This window comes from Labeo rohita, unplaced genomic scaffold (assembly GCF_022985175.1).
Source record: "Labeo rohita strain BAU-BD-2019 unplaced genomic scaffold, IGBB_LRoh.1.0 scaffold_130, whole genome shotgun sequence".
Lineage (NCBI taxonomy): Eukaryota > Metazoa > Chordata > Actinopteri > Cypriniformes > Cyprinidae > Labeo > Labeo rohita.
Window position 1 is genome coordinate 89,287 of NW_026127450.1, and position 21,752 is coordinate 111,038.

Genomic DNA, 21,752 nt, shown 5'->3' on the forward strand with positions numbered 1-21,752 from the left:
ACACATTTTCATTTAATTTTCAATTTAAAGTCTCCATTAAATCAAAAATGATGAAAAAGAAAGAAAGAAAGAAAGAAAGAAAGAAAGAAAATATTGGCCTATGAATTATGTTAGCCTTTAAGGTTATCTGTAAGCCAGTGTGCTCCAAAACAATGACTAAATTTGCATTTAGAAGATATAAGCATTCAAAACTTACACTCTCTAACTTTTGTCAGTATGGATTTTGATGACATCACCCTGCACTTCAGCTTTGAATAAAACTTTCTGTCCAACATGCTTGATTTTTTTGATGTAAATTATACTTTCAAAGTAAATTGGGTAAAGAAATGCCATTTATCATTTGAAAAGATTGTAAAAAGTGAGCAGAAGTTTTTGGTTGATGGTAAAAGTATTTACGACCCAAAATGTAGTAACAAAAATATAAGAAATATGTTTCAGTCAAAAAAAAAAAAAAAATTGGAATCGGAATTGGAATTCTTTAATAAATAAGATTAACTGGAAAAAAAAGCATGGCTCTTACCTTATACATTTTGTGTGCCCAACAGAGTTAAAGAATTGCATTTAAAAAATTTGCATAACATATACCCCACTAATGAGATTACATCCAAATTTGGTAATGCTCATTTGAATTGTAAGTTTTTTTGTAATCTCAATACTGAGTCAACTGATCTTTCTTTTTTTTTTTTTTTTTTAATGCCCCCTTGTTAAAGAATTTTGGATAGAATTCCTTGCTTCAAAATTCAATTTAAACATTGATTTCACTATGTGCGATATATTCTGTTATTTGTCTCATTGTAAACATGACATAGAATATATTGGAAACATATTTATTTTACCGGCAAAATATTATGTTCATAAGTGTAAATTTTCTTCAACATTACCCAAATACATAATTTTCTTTGTGACCTCAACTACCTAATTTTAACACTTAAAAACATTAACAACAAAAAAGTGTCAGATTTGTGAAAATGTGTAATAATTTGATGATTATGTAATCTGAGCTGCTAACTCTGTTGTTTTTTCTTTCTGTTTTATTTTATTATATTGTCATCCATTATTGTGTTGATATGTATCTGGTTTATGCGCGCTGAAGCTGTGGCTGAAATTAGTCACTTTTTAACAAAATTTGTATTTTCTGTACAATCACTGGCTTATTGTGCACTATATGATTCAGATTCAAGGAATGATTCACACAGTGATTATATGCATTCTATTGCAGCAAATGAAGTATGGTGATAGCACCTATCTCTCTCTCTCTCTCTCTCTCTCTCCATATATATATAGATAGAGCGATATGGATCACACTGTGGCTATCATATGCCGTCAAATGCAGCTTTACCCAGCTCAGTGGCTCTGGCCTATTGTTTTTAGAAATAAAAATAATTTAGTATAGCTGAAAAACACTACAATTCAAAACTGAAAGTGTTCTTAACTAATTATTATTACTTTTGTAATATTAATATTGTCAGATAGACAGAACTTTGTCCAATTTCAGGAATCTATTCTATTCGATCACCATATCAGATTACACACACATGCAAATGATAACAATAAATAGCAATGTTTTGTTCTTAGTTGTAGCTTGTGCTCCAGAGGGCAGAAATGAGCTGATAAAAGGACCAGAGAATTTCAGAGTGAAAGTGAGAAATGAAAGGGTTGTTTGCATGACTCCTAATGTTAATGTGAGCTCCCACATTTTAGGGATTAAATAAACATTTGATTAAATAAATGGAAAGAGATATCAAACAAAAGGTTTTCATATTTATTATAGTATCACCTTAATAATATATCCAATGAGAGCAGTACAGTTTCTCTTTTTATTCCACACTATTTACATTATGAAGGTTTTGTTTTGTCTGTATCTGTATCCATACAAGTAAAATTAAGGTTAGTTTCTCTCCCCTCCTTAAGTTCCTCCCCACAGTGGTTCAGTGATGCTGAGACCCAAATCTCACTCAGGACAACCAAAGGACTCAAACATAGAATCTAAGCACTCCAGTGCTCAGAGACAGAACACAATATGTCAAGTTTTGAATGGGATGATTATGTAATGTCACATATTATTCTGTCTTGTGAAGCATGCAGCTTTGTAGGTGCCCTGTTTCTCAGAGAAGATGTGAAAATTGAAAGTGTGAAACACACACTGTGTCACACCCATTCTGACTGAGATGTTCAGACTAGAGTACTTTATGCGTTATACATGCAGCTGCTATAAACAACCTCACTACCAAACAAGGAACCACACCTCGGTTTGTTTAGAGAGATGTGTAACTGCTTTAATGTCACAGAGTTGCTTTTCACACTTGTGGAGTGTTATTATCACTCACATTTGAAGAAAATGTCTCACACATTTGTTTTTATATGGATGTGTTTGTGCCACCTAGTTGGTAAGTTATGTTTTTCTCTTAGGGTTTTAGTATGATGTTTAAATTGATCAAAATCTAAAGTCACATACACAGAGTGATAACTATGAAATTATTATATAATAACTAAAATTAACTTCTATGTATTTCTATAGGTTCTCATGGTGTGTTTGGTGTTGAGACAGATACAATGAAGTCAGCAGAAGTGATGGAGGGAAATTCTGTCACTCTACACACTGATCTGACTGAAATACAGGGTGATGATCTGATTCTCTGGACATTTGGACCTAAAGACACACACATAGCTAAAATCAATAAAGCACACAATGAGATCTTTCATGACGGTGTCGATGGGAGATTCAAAGACCGACTACATCTGGACAATCAGACCGGATCGCTCACTATCACAAACACCAGCACAGAACACTCTGGACCTTATAAAATAGAAATCGTCACTGAAAACAGGGTCTCAACCAAGACTTTCAGCGTTACTGTCTATGGTAAGCAGAGCAGTACACATTGCACTGATTAGCTGAAAAAGCATTTACATGTTTGAGAAGGGGTAAGATGAGCCACTAGAGCACTTGTATTTAGTTTTAATTAATTTAGTTTTACTTCTGCCTCGTTTCTCCTTTCCTAGATTAAAACTCAAGTGAAACCTGGTTCATCTTACTCCACTTTCCCTGCCTTTCATTTCTTATAAATCTTATTTTAAAATTGATGAGGCTGATTACTCTCTCCCATTTTCCAGCTTCTCTTTCCATCCCTGTCATCAGCAGTTTCTCCCCATCATCATCTGAAAGATCACCAAGCTCCAGATGTGTGCTGCTGTGTTCAGTGGTGAATGTGACACAGGTGACTCTGTCCTGGTACAAGGAAAACAGTTTATGCTCCTTCATCAACATCCCTCAGCTCAACACCACCATCTCTTTACATCTGGAGGTGGAATATGAGGATAACAACACCTACAGCTGTGTGCTCAACAATCCCATCAGTCACCAGGCTCAACATCTCAACATCTCTGATTTCTGTCAGCCAGAGGAAAGTTCTTGTATTTGTAAGTATAAACAATTATTTGCTTCCTTCACAGATCATCTGTTGGTTTCTAGAGACAACTTAAGTCAGATCCCATAGAAATAAAAAGGTGATTCTTTGGTGATTCCACTAATGTTTATTTTAGTTTGATCATTTGGGAGAGGGTCATCAGTGGTTTTGATGGATTCATTAAAAAGACTCAGCTCATAAGAATTATTCACGTACACATCAGTCTGAATGATTATTGTGTGCAACCAGAGAGAAAGCAGAGTATATTAATACAGTGTCACCATTAAAAAGACAACACATATTTCGAGAACCGATAACAGAACTGAGACATAAGTCACTGACACAAAGTCAAATGATGCACTTCCAACTTTGTTTATGGAACTGGTATTAAAGACCAAGCCAATTCTCACTTCCTGACCCTGACATACTTTTATCTTTTTTTTATTTTTTTTTTTTTTTTTTTTTTTTGTTTTGGTGTAAAACTTGTAAGTATATCAACGTATGTTTAACCCTTAAACATCCTTTGGGACAAATTTGGGCAATTTCATTTATTTATTTATTTTTATATTACTTTTTATAGTTTCTTTCATCTAAGCGGTACTAGACTTTGGCTACTTTAAGTTTTCCACCTAAACATACATACTCAACAAAGTGGTTAAAAAACCCAAACAAACAAACAAACAAACAAAAAAATCTCAATGAAGCAAACACTCACACACACACAAACCCATATACAAAGCATTGAATGAGCGTATAACACAGCAGGTTTTTTATTTTTAATTTTGTCGAATAACAACAGTCACTAACACATACAAAACCAAATAATTGAATTAACCAATGAGTGAGCATGCATTTATTTATTTATTTATTTTGCCACTGTGCATGCAAAAACAAAACAAAACAAACAAACAAAAAACACATTTCAAAGACATATCAAATTCCTACTGCAAGATTTGTTGATGATTCCAAACAAATCTTACCTTCATTTATTTATTTATTTATTTATTTATTTATGTTTTACTGGAGTGTAAGAAATATTAAATATAACATAAATTAGCATATTTTACAAATAAAACATGGTACTTTTAGAGGTAAAAAATAAATAAACACCAAAAATACAAAAAAAGCATAAAGTGATGTTTTAAAAAAGGATCACACCCCCAAAGGGCAAATTAAGGATTGCTATACTACGGATGCTTGAGGGTTAAAGAAAAGAAGAGTAAATAGATTTTTAAAAATTATGTATCTTTCTCTTTCTCTTTAGACTGTGTCTACGGTCCAACTGAAGTTGTGATCCGATTGGTGATCTCAGGTCTGGTGGGTGTGGCTGCTGTTGCTGTGCTGATTTATGACATCAGTTCCAGAAGAGTATGACAGGACAAGAGAGCAAATACGCCGGAAAAGCTCTTCTGATAAGTCATATCAATCTTTTTTTAGAGACTGTATGCATGACATCCCCTAAAATATTATTGAAAATGCAGCAATGGCATATTTACCTGTTTGCAAATACTATTTATATGTATCCAGTCACTCTTTGTGCACTTTAATGAACTGCAAAGTACTTTGAGTATTGTAAGACATTGTTTTAGTTCAGATTTCCAGAAAAGTGTGTCATGACATTTTTCTTCGTAAATTCATAAAATGAGTCCATTCACTGTTTTACAAAACCATTGAGAATTTTTCATCAAAGTATATTAGAGACTTTCATTAAGACCCTAAAGAATCATATGAACTTGTGGAAAATGGGCATCCGATGACCCCTTTAATGCAGAGTACAAACACAAATACCCACTGGAGTGTTGTCAAATCTGTTTTGCAAATAACCCATTATTACAACCTCGTGTGTGTGCTGTTGCTTTCATTTGAGGCTGCTGAAAATGGATGTGACATGAGAGTGTGAGAAAGTGTCAGTTGCATGAGTTTGAACTCGTGTGGCGATGCTAGCAGCTCTACCGAAGGTGATCATCGTCCAGCTTCATTACCCAATCAAGTTTGGCCAGAAATCTTGGTGTAATCCTAGATGACCAGCTGACTTTCAAAGACCACGTTGCAAAAACGTACAATCTTACAGGTTTGCATTGCACAACATCAGAAAGATCAGGCTCTTCCTATTGGAGCACAAGTTGAGTAGCTACTCAACTTCTTGTCCAGGCCCTTGTCATTTCTAGGCTGGACTACTGCAATACTCTTCTGGCTGGACTTCAATCATGCACAATCAAATCTCTACAAATGATTTCGAATGCAGTGGCCTTCTGGTCTTCAACAAGCTCAAAGGGGCCTAGTCACACCTCTCTTTCTCCCCTTGCAATGACTACTGGTTGCGGCTTGTATCAAGTTCAAGACATTGATGCTTGTGTATAGAACAGCCACAGGCTAATCCTCAACTGTAAGCTACAAAAAGTTGCTAAGTTTGATTGATTGCCCTTTTTGGACCACCCAGTCCTGCCCAGGCAGAAGTTTGCACATGCCACTGCTAAGTATGCGTAACACTGTTTTGTTTTGAAAGTGCCATGTAGCTTTGTATAGTCTGCTTCTTACAGGATGTGGTTTGAAAATGAGCAATGCATTTTTTAAATGAGCGGAGGACCAAGACCATGACTGAAGGGTAATATTAAACAGCACATTTTTAGCTAGTGGAGCTATGGTTCACTTTATGCAGTGACTAGCAAGATGAAAATGCATCTTACTGTATACACTCTTAGAAATAAGTAAGGGCTTGCCTCTGCAAAGTGCATTTAAAATCCTTTAATGCATGGCAAGCCATTGATTATCATACTTATTCCATGGTCATTTGCCAAGTTATAGACAAGTTAAAAGTAGTATTGCTCTTTGACCGAATGGGTAAAAAATATGGTTATTTTCATCAGTTGTGACACGCAGCTCTAGGATTCTGTCCATTTCAGATCAGACACAGAGATGAAAAAGCGCGGTAAGATCACATTTATTTGAATGAATTATAGCATTTATTTCAGTAAATCATCGATAGCCAGAGAGAGAGAGAGAGAGAGAGAGAGAGAGGGCCAGAAAGTGAGAGATGACAGTTGTGTGTGTACCTGCCTGCATACTGTGCGTCTCTCTCTACAAACAAATAATTTATTCAAAAACAGTGGTTTTACCCCCTCGTTGCTGAGGAATATAATGTAGTGATCTAGTATCTAGGCTATTTTAATAATACAAATTGTGGGGAAGCACTGACAAGAAGTTCATGTATGAGAGTGTACCTATAGTTACAGCACTCTTCAAAAGTTTAGGAAGTATTTTCATGACAAATTAGAGAAGTTCAAACCTTTGAAAACAAAACAAACAAACAGGTCAGGTTGTTTTGGTAAACTGTGAGCGATCAGAAGCCACAAAATATATTTAATTCCAGTTTCAGTGTCTTCTTACCAAATAGTTACTTGTTAGAGTAAAAAAAAAAAAGAAAAATAAATAATAATAATAATAAAAATATCGTTTTTTTTTTATAATGAGAGTACACTGAATGCTTTTAAAACAACACAAATAAAGTAAATCACTGCTGGATGACAGATGCAGTTGTAAGCTTTTTAAGCCTTTTTTTTTTTTTTTGTAAGTGCGGGTGTTATGACTTTAGTTATGACGTGTGTTCACTACTGGGATGAATGCAGAGCACAAATTCCCAGTATGGAACAACACACTTGGCCACGCATCATGCCACTTTCACTTACTTGTCATTGTCACGTGATCTTCCAGCATCAGTTGCGGTGCTGCACTGTCATTCAACTGGAAGCCACATCAGAGAGCACTTCCTCAGCAGTCAGGAGTCCAGGAAAAGAGAGGAGGTTTGGATGTTTTGTGAGGATGGGGTTTCTGCAGAGTGAAGGAAAATGAAAAAAAAAAAAATTTTTTTTCAATTCAAGTTTATTTGTATAGTGATTTTACAATACAAACCGTTGCAAATCAGCTTTACATTCAATTAAAGTTTCTACAATGTTTTTAGTAATAGCTTATCAGTGGTGACTATGTCAGGTAGATGTACATATTCCAGAAATATGCAGTGAAAATTGGTTAATAAATGACAATCAAAACAAAGATAAACACTATTAACAACAATGATTATATGTTGAACTTTGTTAGTTTGGCTAGATACTTGTAAAGAGTCCAAGATGTAACCTAGTTAGAAATGTTATTTGAATGGTTGGCTAAAGAGATGTGCCTTTAACAAGATTTAAACAAGGTGTCTGAACTGGATTACAATAGGCTGTTCCAGAGTTTATGAATGCATGGACTACCATTTTGCATCAGAAACAGGTAAGATGTTTCGTTTAGCTTTTTAATTGAAGATGTTTACAACTAAGAAGTGCTGCATTACAATAGTGCAGTCTAGAGGTCATGAATGCATGGACTACCATTTTGCATCAGAAACAGGTAACATGTCTCGTAGCTTGGCCATGTTTAGATGGAAGAATGCTGTTTTAATAACATGCTTACATAATTAAAATATGATTCTCAAAAGACAAGTTGCTGTCTAATATAACACCCCGATTTTTGATGGTAGTGAAAGTAACAGTACATCCATCTAATTGCAAATTGTAATCTAAGAGATTTTTTTTTTTTTTGTTGTTGTTGTTTTGTTTTGTTTTTGTTCAGTAGGTAATATCTCTGTCTTATCTGAATTTAATTATTGCTCATCCAGTGTTTTACAGTTTTAACACACTGTTTTATACACATCTGGTCCTATTGAGATACAATTGAGTATCATCTGCATAACAAAGGAAACTAATCCCGTATTTTCCCAGGTGCTGCATGTATATTGAAAATAGTAGAGGACCTAGGACAGATCCTTGTGGCACTCCATACTTTACTGGTGATAACTGAGATGACTCCCCATTTAAATAAACAAAGTGGTAGTGATTAGACAGTTAGGATCTAAACCATCTTAAATATATATATTTTGACCTGCATCTACTCAGCACAGTGCACATCGCCCTCTAGTGATGGAAGAACGAGAAGTGTTTGCTCACCTTGTTCTTTTTGGTTCTTTCACAGTAACTTCAGTATAAGTCACATCATGTGTCTGCTCCTAAACATCAATCACAATACATGGTTTCTCTTAACTTCATTTTATCTGTAAATACTGGTGATTTTTTGGATTTTTCTGTCTGTTGTTGTGTAATATAAGAAACTCTAAAAACTCACTGGCTCTGTTTTTTTCCAAGACAACCAAATACACAGAACAGGACTGTTTATCTTACATCTGCACTGGTAAATATGTGGCAGATTAACTAGATATTATAAGCACAATGTGTCTGAAGCCCTAATACCATTACACCAATTCATTGCACAATCTCACCTCAGACTTTCAGAAAAAAAGTGGCCAATCGCAGGTTACCTTACAAAATCCATAATACCACTGTTCAGTATGCAAATATCACAATGACATAATCATGGTTACATATCAAGCATTTAATATCTTATCAATATACATCAAAAGAAGATGTTCAAACTGTCAAGTTTTCGAACAAATTAGAAATAATCTACAAAAAGTTAAGTTTTGTGGTTTGAGGAATTAACAGGTTCATAACAAACTGCAAACCTAAATCTTGGAGTATCAGTACAGTGCTGACAAGAAATCTAAAAAAGGTTTTAGGGTTTAATGGTTTGAGAGTGAAATTGTGGAGAGTCACATAACAAACTGGGGGCCTAAATCTTGGAGCAGACACAGTGCTGGCAAGAACTGTAAAACCTGATTCAGTTTAAATGGAGACTTGTTTTCTGCCTGAGCACTTCTGTCAAGGAAAAGATGTTTCTCAGAGGGCGCCAAATCCCACAAATAAACAAATAAATAAATAAATAAATAAATAAAATTAAAAAAAAAAAAATTACTTTTTATAGCACTACTGGAAGGAAGAGATTTGGGGAAAAAAAAAATTACCTGACAGGTGGAGAGAAAAACAGAAGTCAGCTGAGATTGAGATTCAGCTCCACCTTAAATCACATAATTGAGTTGAGACAAAAAAAAAGAGAGAGAGATTTAAAATTCTAAATGTAAATGTTTGCATATGGTACATCTCAAAGAACAATGCTGAAGCATGATGCAGGTGGAGAAGACAATTATTCACATATGTTCATACATATATAAATGAGAATGTGTCTCTGCATCGAAATGACCAGTAAAAAAAAAAAAAAAAAAAAAAAAAAAAAAATTCTAAATACATTTGTAAATGTGATTATTAAACAACATTTGTTACATTGATAGTTAAAATTGACTTTTACAACATTTAAATAAGAATTCTGTAAAATAAAATTTAAAAAAAATAATGTAATTATTAGATGAATCAAGGTTAGAAAATTGCCATGTATTTGTATTATAAAAATCATTCATGGTCATTAAAATTATTTGTCTTGCTTTGTTGATCTCTGTATTTAATAATACATTTAAAGCATTCAGTACAGTATATGGAGCAAATATCCTTGAAAACCACATGCAAATATCCAGAATATCATTGATGTGAAGATAAATCTTGCTGTAATCTGGCCTGTTATTTGTTATTAGTAGAGAGTATTTTATTCTAATACTGTATTTATATTTTCTCTCGGTGCTGCGAGTCTTTTCCTCCCTGCAAAATAATTCAAAACAAAAGCATTTACTGAGATCTCATGATTAAAGAGTTTTATCACAGATCAATGTGAATCATCTCAAAAACTCACCAGCTCTTCTTGCACAGATGATCTGAAGAAGAATCACAGTAGGAGCAGCAAACACTGCAAACTCAACAATAATCAAAATCACTGCAGGAAAGATGTGTGGACAGAAAAAAAAAAAAAAACACACACACACCAAAAAATTATTGACAAAGCACAGCAGATTGACTGTTTTAGCATTGAACCAAACTGCACTAAACAAAGTGTTGTACCTCTGATTATTGATCCAGTAGTCCCACTGATTTCAGTTGCTCCTGGACCTGTAATCATGTCTGTTAGTTCAGTTCAAACATAATCAACAAAACAAAACATCTTAACATCACACCATCAGATTTTCCATGATGAAGGAAGCAAATAAAGTAGGAAAATGGCAGTGCAACTTGTTCTCTATTTAGAAAATCAGTGTTACACACAGGGTTACATCAGACCAGGGGCAAAACACATACAAAAGAGTGTTTTCACATTACATCATCCAAAATCTAATTTGAGAGGAAATATTGTGTCACATTTAGTCTGTAAACCTTTATCTATTAACAGCTGAAGACAGACATAAAGAGGAAATACTGTAGTGTTCATAATGCACAAAATATTGGAAGAAACATGTTATTCAGAACTTAGTTTTTGACTGCAGTAGAGCAGAGATCATCTTTGAACCCAGAATAGACTGATGATGCTGTCAATTCCCACACATTCAGATGCCAGTTCCTCTTTTTTTTTCTGCTGCATACCAGTTAACAAAGACATAAGTTCAGCCTGTTTAAAGGCAAAACCATGGGACTAATTACAACACACACTTTAAAAGTTTCCACACAGGCTAGCATGATGAAACTACTGGATTTACTATTTGCCATATTAAACATGTATGTTCAGATGTAGATAAACATGTGCACAGTTTTTGTAAGATATCACTGAACATTTATTTAATAAGAGCAAAAGTTTTTAAAGATTTCTTAGTCATTTCCATCTCAATGTTTAGTGTTAATTTAAAAACAAGGCAAAGCTACTAGTGTTTACTACTATTGAGACTATTGTACTGTATACTCTAGTGTGAAATAAAAAATAAAAAATAAAAAAAACATCACATAATGTAAATAAATTGTGACCGAATAAGAATATGTGAATAACTCCATTTTGACTACAATGTCAAAACTAACCACTACAAACATACAACTGACTACTCACATAAAAACACTTATTTTGTTGACCTGAATTAGATTTTCTGTAGGTTTTGTGTTTATTTTTGTAACTGGAATCATATTTGTTTTCTCACTCATCTGATCTTAAATGTACACAGAACAAAAGCATCCATTGTAAATGAATTGGGGACTAATGAAAATATGTGAATAACTCAATTTTGACTAAAATGTAATGAACATAATTTTCATCTATATGTGTGCTTGCAAACATAAAAACCTCAGATCACACACACACACACACTTATGTAAACTATTTTGAGTATTATGTGGTTTCTTTTTCACAAAGATTACATTTATCCTCCGATCAATGAGGCCTATGATCAATGAGTTTAAAAAACATATACAAAACCTGTCCTATCTGGGAGAAAACATGCTGACAAAAAGATTGAATCAAATATTTGGCGATTATATTCATAACATGAGATTTACACAGTTTTATTTTTGTAGGCTGTACATTTTTGTTCCATTTTTTAACAAAATAAAAACATTTTAAAACAAACTTACTGGTTAAACATTACTGAAAACAAACTTACTGAGAGACACTGCAAAACACTGATGTGAAAAAGACAGTAACCTTTAGTTATGTGATCCTGAGAGTCCAGATCCATCATACTGACATATAACAATCATATTTTAATCAGAGACTCTTCCATAACAATTCATGCAATTATTTTCTCACCTGAGACAGTATATGTGACTGAGTTCTTGACTTGATTTCTCTGAGTAACTTCACATCTCCACTCTCTGTTGTCATCTTCATTCAGGAGTGTTGTATTCAGAGTGATGATACAGTGTCCTGGAGCTGATATCTGATATCTGGAGTCTGATATTGTCAGTTTAACACCAGCCTGATTCACCCAGAACAGCTGAATTCCCTTAGAATGGATCAAATCATCACAAGAGACTCCAGTATGAATATGAATACAACTGACAGGAGAGAGTCACAGAGCTGCCTGCACTGATCTCAGTCTGTGAGGATGATGAAGAGACTGAAACACAAAATCAATCATCATGAGTTTAAATGAAGAATTTGCACTTTTTAAATTGACCACATAATCGTAAAATTACCATGAAGAACATGCAGATAAACACATGCATCAGCTCCTTGTTGTTGTTCATTCACATATTGTTGGCAGATGTAAAGTCCATAATCTTCTTTTATGATGTTCTTGATGTTCAGAGAGCAATCAGACCCCAGACTCAGTCTCTCATGACTTTCTGATGTTTTTCTTCTTTATCCCTAAACCAATCAGTTCAACTGCTGCTGAATGTCTGTTATTATAGATCCATGTAGTTGATTTGCAGTCATGAAGATGATTATTACAGGGCAGACGGACATTTTCACCAGAACTGATGAACACATGAGCATCATTCACTCCACTGGTACCTGAAACACAAGAACATTTGACTGATCATTATGATTTATCCATATGAAATGTCTGTTTTTCATATATAAATTTTATATAAACTTTTGTATGAAGATATAAATTGAACTTATTCACAGGAGTTTAAAGAGCATGTATTTGTGTTGACCTGTGAGAAGTGAAGAGAGAATGATCAGTCCCAGCAGACACAAATGACACTTATCAGCCATTTTCTCTTTCTGTCAGTCTTCCTCTTCATTATATGCTCACAACTCTTTCTTTAAATACTATCAGCTCTTCCTGTGTTTGTTCACTTCCTCTGATCTGATTGGCTGAGTGTTTAAATTCTGCTGTATTGATATGTTGTGACACTGTACCAGTCATAATGGAGAAGTGTTGATTCATATTTCTTGTAAATATTCTCTTGAATTCAAAAATATTCTATTGTTAATTTGTCTTTTTCATTTATGTTTAAATGTAATCTCCAGCACACTTATACTGTAATAGAAACAATCCCTCAAGATCATCTTGTGGTTGATGTTCAAGAGCACAATGTTAACAGCTCAGGGAGTTTTCACCTACAGTCATTCTGTGAACACAAGACTTTGACACGACAGCAGATGTGAAACATGTTGACTAGAGTGACTGTAATCAGCTCCAGTGGCCATGTCAAAGCTGTAATGCGCCGCAGACATGTGCAGTGTGGTAAGAGATTTATTATTTTCACTTATAATGAAAGTGTTTTTTTAAAATGCATAAACTTGCACTAGACTAGGCTAATCAGTGATGATGTTCTTTGATAATGTTAATGTTCCTTGCTTGTTTTCTGTAGCTGCTTTTTGAATAACTAAGGAAATATATTATATTTAAAATAAATTTGCATGATAATATTATGCATCTGTGATCTCACAGGCTGGCGATAGGACCCAACACTACTGTAGCATCAACTATACCTTAATATATCCTTAACTATAACAGAGCAGAAAGAACACGCTAAGGGGCGTGGCAGTACTGAAACACATCTAAGCTGTTTGCCAATCACAGCACAGTAGGACAGCTAACCAATCACAACACATTTTGTTTTTTCAGAAGGCAGGGTTTCATCAAACACAGAACTAATCGAGCCATTTGTGCCAGGCTGGAGAGAAAGGTATTGTGATAATGTAAATTATGTGAAAAAAAAAAAGCATGAGAGCATGTTCTAGTACACCCCCAAAACAAAATCAAGACTTTGTAAAAGAGCATAATAGGACCCATTTAAATATTTTGTTATTTCAATGTACATCCTTAAACCTTAATGTCAATTTTCCTAAAAAAAATAATAAATAAAAGTAAAAATATAAAAATAATACAAAACAAAGCTTGATGAAAGTCTGTGGAGTTTTGTGTTTTCAGGAACTAACATTAGAGATTCAGAACAAACTGTACATATAAAGGTTTCAGTATCAGTAAAGTGCTGGCTTGCAAAAAAATTTAATGACTTTTCATTCAACAACTGATTTGGTCATGTTTTTTAATGTTTCTGCCTGAAAAATTGTGGAGAGTCACACAGAAGTTTCTCCAGGGGGCGCCACAATCCCACAAGCAGACACAATGTCTGTCTGTATAAAAATACATTTTTTTTTTTTTTGCATATGGTACGTCTCCAAGAATGATGTTGAAGCATGATGCAGGTGGAGAAGACAATTATTTACATATTTTCAAAAATGAGAATTTGTCTCTGCACTGAAATGACCAGTAAAAAGAAAAAACACACACACACACACGTTTGTTTTTGTGAATTGTGGGGACTTTCCATAGACTTCTATAGATTTTATACTGGCCAAACAATATTGTCTATCCCCTAACCCAACCCTAACCCTAAACCTACCCCTTACAGAAAACATGTTTGCATCATTACACTTTCAGATAAACATCATTTACTATTTTTAATAATTTTTTAACATTGTGGGGACTGCAGGTTTTTCAGGTGTTACTATCCTTGTGGGGACATTTGGTCCCCACAATGTAGCAAAAACAAGTACAAACGCACAAACACACACAACTATGTATAGCTATCTTTGTGAGGACACACATTGACACAATGCAATCTGTAGCTCCTTACCCTACCTTAAACATTACCCTTACCCTAAACCTAACCTTTACCCAATTATAACCTGATCCCTAAAACCAAGTCTTGACCCTCAAACAGGCCTTTAAAGGGGTCTCAGAAAGTGAGGACCGGCCAAAATGTCCTCACTTTACAAAATTGTACACTTCAACACATCAACACTTTAACAACATCAAAATACACCTGTAAATGTGAGAATTAATTAAATGGACTATTAGAACATTTAAACAACCTTCTCTAAGTTCTGTAAATGATTAATGTAATGTAATGATTAGATGTATACCATGTATTTACATTATAATTTCTGTAATAAATATTCATGGTCATTAAAGTTATTTGTCTTACTCTGTTGATCTCTGTATTTAATATTACATTTAAAGCATTCAGTACAGTATATGGAGCAAATATCCTTGAAAGCTGCATGCAAGTATCCATAATATCACTGACATGAAGATACATTTTGCTGTAATCTGGTCTGTTATTTGTTATTTGTAGAGATCATTTTATTATTGTTGTATTGATATTTCCTCTGGGTGCTGTGAGTTCTTCCTTCCTGCAAAATAATTCAACACAAAAGCATTTACTCAAAACTCAAAGCGCTTTAAAATCAATAATAAATATAAAATACATAAAAACAGGACAAATAAAATAAACAAATCAGAATACACATCATTCTCCATAAACAATCACAGTATCTGAAGTGTGGAAATACATATGTCCAAACCAGCATCTTTTATTTATTTATTGTAAAAATGGCTCCATTGCTATTTTATAGCACTTGCTATTTAATTCTGTATATTATTATTTTTAAGAAAATATGTAGTTAATTGAGGGCATAGCCTACACTGAAAACTATTTTACACCCTGTTAATAACCAGTAAACAAACCCATTGGTAACATACTACTTAAAATATTTAACCTAATTTATTTCAATATATTCCCTGCATTTTTCACTTTAGTTTTGCATGAAGTGAAAGAACGCCTTTTTGACTCAAGAAAACTCCAGCACTCAAGAACATTCCAGCTCTTACATTAAAAATAGTTTCCATAGATCTAGTCTTTGCATCTGTTTGTTTGATGTTTGAATCAGGTCTCCTATGGATGGCGCTGTCAAAAAAAAGGTCTTAGAAATGCAGTCCTGGAACTGCACTGGAACTCTGGTTGTGCAGGAACATACTATTAGTTCTGTTAGATTGAAGTCCATTTTATGATTAATGTTTAAAATAGTTAAAGTCCATTGTTGAATTGGGGAGAAACAAACATTTAAACATCAACAACTAAACCAAACAAACACAGCCCCAGTGTGAAGCAGCAGCCAAACACACACACTGTACTCACACCAGAAGAGACATGACAGACTGAGTGACGTTAAAACAGATCACAGTTCCACATCAATGTGAATCATCTCAAAAACTCACCAGCTCTTCTTGCACAGATGATCTGAAGAAGAATCACAGTAGGAGCCGCAAACACTGCAGTCTCAAGAATAATCAAAATCTCTACAGGAAACATGTGTGGTCAGATGAGAGACACAATCAGGATAAAAACACACACTGAACAATTCTTGACAAAGCATAGCAGATTGACTCTTTCAGCATTAATGAACTGCATGTAAAGACGTGTCGTACCTCTGAATAATGATCCATCAGTCCAACTGACTTCACTTTCTCCTGGATCTGTGATTATATATGTTAGTTCAGTTCAAATATAATGAACATACTGTATAAATGTAACATCTTAATACTTCAGATCACATTAATATGTATAAATATGTACTGGATCTGAGTGAACTATATTCATGAATGAAAATGTCTCAGCTACATACTGTATGTAACACTGATTTCCTGAATAGGAAATGAGATGCTGTGATGATGGCACTATATGAGATATCACCTCCAGTGTAATGATTGTCTGAAGGCCTGAGACCATCACACCAATTCACTGGTCGGTGGCGTTTTGCACTGCCTCAGATGAATAAGTCACATATGCCTCATAAGAGTGTGCTCGCACCATCTGTCCTCAGATTTTCCATGAGACCAAAGGTGCAAAGTCCACAAAATAAGGGCTGATCCATACAATAAGAGAGTCAGACAGTCAGAGGAGCCTGTGCTTCAGTTGAGGACGACCAGAGAAACATTAACGTTATACTTCATGTTGCTTCATTTATGGGCAGTAATTGTGTAGTTGTTCTTATAATGCCAGTTGGTTGACAGCTATTTCACATTTTACACCTTTCAGAGCTGTGATCTCACTGCTGTGGTTTGGAAACATGTTACTCAGAACCCAGTTAGTTTGACCACATTAGATCAGAGATCATCTCTGAACCCAGAATAGACTGATGATGACCTCTGTGTGTGGATACATGAACACTCACTCACACACACACACACACACACACACACACACATGTTTTATGGGGACATTCCATAGATGTAATGGTTTGTATACTGTACAAACTGTATTTTCTATCACCCTACACCTAAACTTAGCCCTCACAGGAGACTGTGCACACTTTTACTTTCTCAAAAAAACTCATTCTGCATGATTTATAAGCCTGTTTCCTCATGGGGACCTTGTCCCCACAAGGTCAAAATTTACTGGTATTACTATCCTTGTGGGGACATTTGGTCCCCATAATGTGATGAATACCAGGTGCACACACACACACACACACACACACACACTCATGTTCACAAACTATTTTGAATATTACATGCTTTCTTGTTCACAAAGATTAAGTTTATCGTCAGATCAAATATGCCTATGAACAATGAGTTTAAAAAATGCATACAAAACCTGTTCTACCTGGGAAAAAACATGTTGTCAAAAACATTGAATCCAATATTTGGTGATTGTATAGCATAACGATATATTTATAAGCTGTTTTTCGTAGGCTGGTCATTTAACCATGAGCACCAGAAGTGTGACTGTGTTCCATTTTAAACAAAATAAAAGCATTTGAAAACAAACTTACTGGTTAAACATTAAAGCACACTAGTTCATACAAGAAAACAGCATCTGAGAGCAACTGCAAAACACTGATGTGAGAAAAACAGTGATGATGTACCTTTAGTTACGTGTGTGTTTGTAGTCAAGGGATCCTGAGAGTTTGTGATATGGACTGGAATCACTGCTGTCGTTGTTTTATCTTGAGCTGTAAACATGAATGTTGGTTCAGTTAATTCATCATACTGTAGAATGTGACAGTCATATTTTAATCAGAGACTCTTCCATAATCAATTCATGAGATTGTTTTCTCACCTGAACTCTTGACAGTATATGTGACTGAGGTCTTGACTTGATTTCTGTGAGTAACTTCACATCTCCACTCTCTGTTGTCATCTTCATTCAGGAGTGTTGTATTCACAGTGATGATACAGTGTCCTGGAGCTGATATCTGATATTTGGAGCCTGATATTGTCGGTTTAACACCAGCCTGATTCACCCAGAACAGCTGAATTCCCTCAGAACGGATCCAATCATCACAAGAGACTCCAGTATATGAAAACAACTGACAGGAGAGAGTCACAGAGCTGCCTGCACTGATCTCAGTCTGTGAGGATGATGAAGAGACTGAAACACAAAATAACACAAATCACACACTTTACAATCATCACAAGAGTTTAAATGAAGAATTTGCAACTGACCACATAATTGTAAAATTACCATGAATGATATGCAAATAAACATGTGCATCAGTTGCTTGTTTTTGGTGTAGTCCATTTACACCTGTCCATTGTTGGCACCTGTAAAGTCCATGATCTTCTTTTGTGATGTTCTTGATGTCCAGAGAGCAGTCAGACCCCAGACTCAGTCTCTCATGACTCTCGATGTCTTTTTTCTTTTTCCCTCGGCAATCAGTTCAACTGCTGCTGAATGTCTGTTATAGATCCATGTAGTTGATGTGCAGTCATGAAGATGATTATTACAGGGCAGACGAACATTTTCACCAGAACTGATGAACACTTGAGTCTCATCCACTCCACTGGTACCTGAAACACAAGAATAATCCATCAGTCCTACTGACTTCAGCTCAGGGAGTCCCGTACATTGTTCGGTTCCCGTAACTTCGCCTTTGCAGCAGGGCAACTGGGTGACTGTGAGACAGCATAGTCGCAGGTCAAAACATCGCTCTTCTATACCAATCAGAACATCAAACAGGTTCTCCGACTCAGTGACGCACCCACTGAGAAACCTGATCAAAGTGCTCTAGTTACTGGCAATTCTATTGTACGGAAAATAAAAATAGAGACACCAGCCACCATAGTCCAATGTTTACCGGGAGCCAGAGCGCCTGACATCTTGGCAAATTTAAAAGTGCTGGCTAATGCTAATCGTAAATTCAGTAAGATCGTTATTCACGTCGGCACAAATGATGTTCGACTCCATCGTATAGAAAAGCGTTAAAATCGGCAAGATCTGATTACTTTTCGACTCTTTTAGAAGATAACAAACATAACCCTAGGTATTTATTCAATACAGTGGCTAAGTTAACAGAAAATAAAGAACCAACAAACACTGACTATGCCCATCAGCATAGCAGTAATAACTTTATAAACTACTTTACTTCCAAGATCGATACTATTAGAGACAAAATTGTCACCATGCAGCCGTCAATTACAGTGTCGCATCAGATAGTGCACTATAGATCTCCTGGGGAACAACTTGACCCCAACAAATTAATTAATTACAGACCTATCTTGAATCTCCCATTTCTGTTAAAGATATTAGAAAAGGTTGTATCCTCACAATTATCTTCCTTCCTACAGAAAAATGATATCTGTGAGGATTTCCAGTTAGGTTTTAGACCGTACCATAGTACTGAGACTGCTCTTATTAGAGTTACAAATGATCTGCTCTTGAAATCCAATCATGGTTGTATCTCTCTGTTAGTGCTACTGGATCTTAGTGCTACGTTCGATACGGTTGACCACAACATTCTCTTGAACAGACTTGAAAATTATGTTGGCATTAGTAGTAGTGCATTGGCATGGTTCAAATTGTACTTATCTGACCGCTATCAATTCGTGGCAGTAAATGAAGAGGTATCATATCGGTCACAAGTGCAGTATGGAGTACCACAAGGCTCAGTGCTAGGGCCATTACTCTTTACGCTTTACATGTTACCCTTGGGTGATATCATCAGGAAATATGGTGTTAGCTTTCACTGTTACGCTGATGATACTCAGCTCTATATTTCTTTGCGGCCCAGAGAAACATACCAATTTGAAAAACTTGGACTGTGTAGTTGAGTTAAAAAATTGGATGACAAGTAATTTCTTACTGCTAAATTCTGAAAAAAACAGAGGTGTTAATTATTGGACCTAAACCCTCAGCGTGCAATAACCTAACACACTGTCTAATACTTGATGGCTGTTCTGTCAATTCTTCGTCATCAGTTAGGAACCTAGGTGTGCTATTTGATGGCAATCTTTCCTTTGAAAACCACATCTCTAGTATTTGCAAAACTGCATTTTTCCATCCCAAAAATATATCTAAATTACGACCTATGCTCTCAATGTCAAATGCTGAAACATTAATTCATGCGTTTATGACCTCAATATTAGATTATTGTAATGCTTTATTGGGTGGTTGTTCTGCTCGCTTAATAAACAAACTCCAGCTGGTCCAAAATGCAGCAGCTAGAGTTCTTACTAGAACCAAAAAGTATGATCATATTAGCCCGGTTCTGTCAACACTGCACTGGCTCCCTATTAAACATTGTATAGATTTTAAAATCTTGCTAATTACTTATAAAGCCCTGAATGGTTTAGCTCCTCAGTACCTAAGCGAGCTCTTATCACATTATAGTCCCTCACATCCACTGCGTTTTTAAAACTCTGGCAATTTGATAACACCTAGAATATCAAAATCAACCGTGGGCGGCAGATCATTTTCTTATTTAGTGCCCAAACTTTGGAACAATCTACCCAACACTGTTCGGGACGCAGACACACTCTGTCAGTTTAAATCTAGATTAAAGACCCATCTCTTTAGCCTGGGTTACACATAACACATTTCTATAATTCAAATCCGTTAAAGGATTGTTAACCTGCATTAATTAGGTCAACAGGAACTGGGAACACTTCCCATAACACCCGATGGCATCTACGCTAACGTTAGTCTGTTTCTCTCTTATTCCGAGGTCACCTTAACCACCAGATCCAGTCCGTATCCAACTTAGATGGTCACTGCAGTCCTCCAGATCCAGTCCGTACCCAGCCCAGACGGTGGATCAGCACCTAGAGACGACCTCTACAGCCCTGAATGTCAGCGGAGACCACATCGACTAGATGAGACCCAGAGACGGATCCCCAGTGAAGACCTCGTCACCTAGACGGCTGTCAGCACAAGACCAAGGGGACCTGGTGAGTCCTCTGTGTCTGGCCAGATGAGAACTGGCCCCCTGACCGAGCCTGGTTTCTTCCAAGGTTTTTTTCTCCTTTTGTCACCGATGCACTGTAAACCCTAATGCTGTCTTTACTTATACAATCAAGTAATGTTGACTAAACATTACTTAAAATTTTGCATTTTGGACCTATCACTTAAAAATATGAGTTCATTTAACTTATTTACCATCAAAATGCATAAACTTAAGATTTCAAGTGTTGTAAGCTCAAAATCATGATTAATGGTCATTTTCACAACTGTAGTCTTCTTGATTGTAAAATTCTAATACCATGTGCAAGGTGTTTTCTCTCTTTTTTAAATCAGAAAACAAATGGATTCAGTTACAAGTATTCACCATAATGGGAATAAATTTAGGCTACTTATTTTTTATTTGGGAATTTTTGTTGACAAATTAACTTTAACCCATATACAAGGGTTTATATATACATATATATATATATAAACCCTTGGGGATAAAATGATTCGCGAAACGCGTCCCGTTTTGAATCAAATTATTCGCTAAATGTTTTTTTTTTTTACGCTTGAACCAAATATTATGACACCCCTAACTGCACAAAGTACGCCACACTTTCTACAGTCCACATAGTAAACTAGCCTGTAA

At 35.3% G+C, this 21,752-nt stretch overlaps 1 protein-coding gene and 2 pseudogenes across 1 annotated transcript in view; all 3 read right to left on the reverse strand.

Moving 5' to 3' along the window:
* The window catches only part of LOC127158007 (neural cell adhesion molecule 2-like), a 122,523-nt pseudogene that overhangs the window by 31,862 nt on the left and 68,909 nt on the right, over nucleotides 1-21,752 (reverse strand).
* The window catches only part of LOC127158008 (uncharacterized), a 57,614-nt gene continuing 45,630 nt past the window's right edge, over nucleotides 9,769-21,752 (reverse strand). Inside the window, exons 6-8 of the mRNA XM_051101166.1 lie at nucleotides 16,369-16,416; nucleotides 16,159-16,239; nucleotides 9,769-9,985 (exon numbers count right to left, since the gene is read on the reverse strand). Of these exons, the coding sequence (XP_050957123.1) occupies nucleotides 9,933-9,985; nucleotides 16,159-16,239; nucleotides 16,369-16,416 (182 nt within the window). The 3' untranslated portion in view covers nucleotides 9,769-9,932. The remainder of the gene's footprint in view (nucleotides 9,986-16,158; nucleotides 16,240-16,368; nucleotides 16,417-21,752) is intronic.
* The window catches only part of LOC127158011 (uncharacterized), a 15,042-nt pseudogene continuing 4,986 nt past the window's right edge, over nucleotides 11,697-21,752 (reverse strand).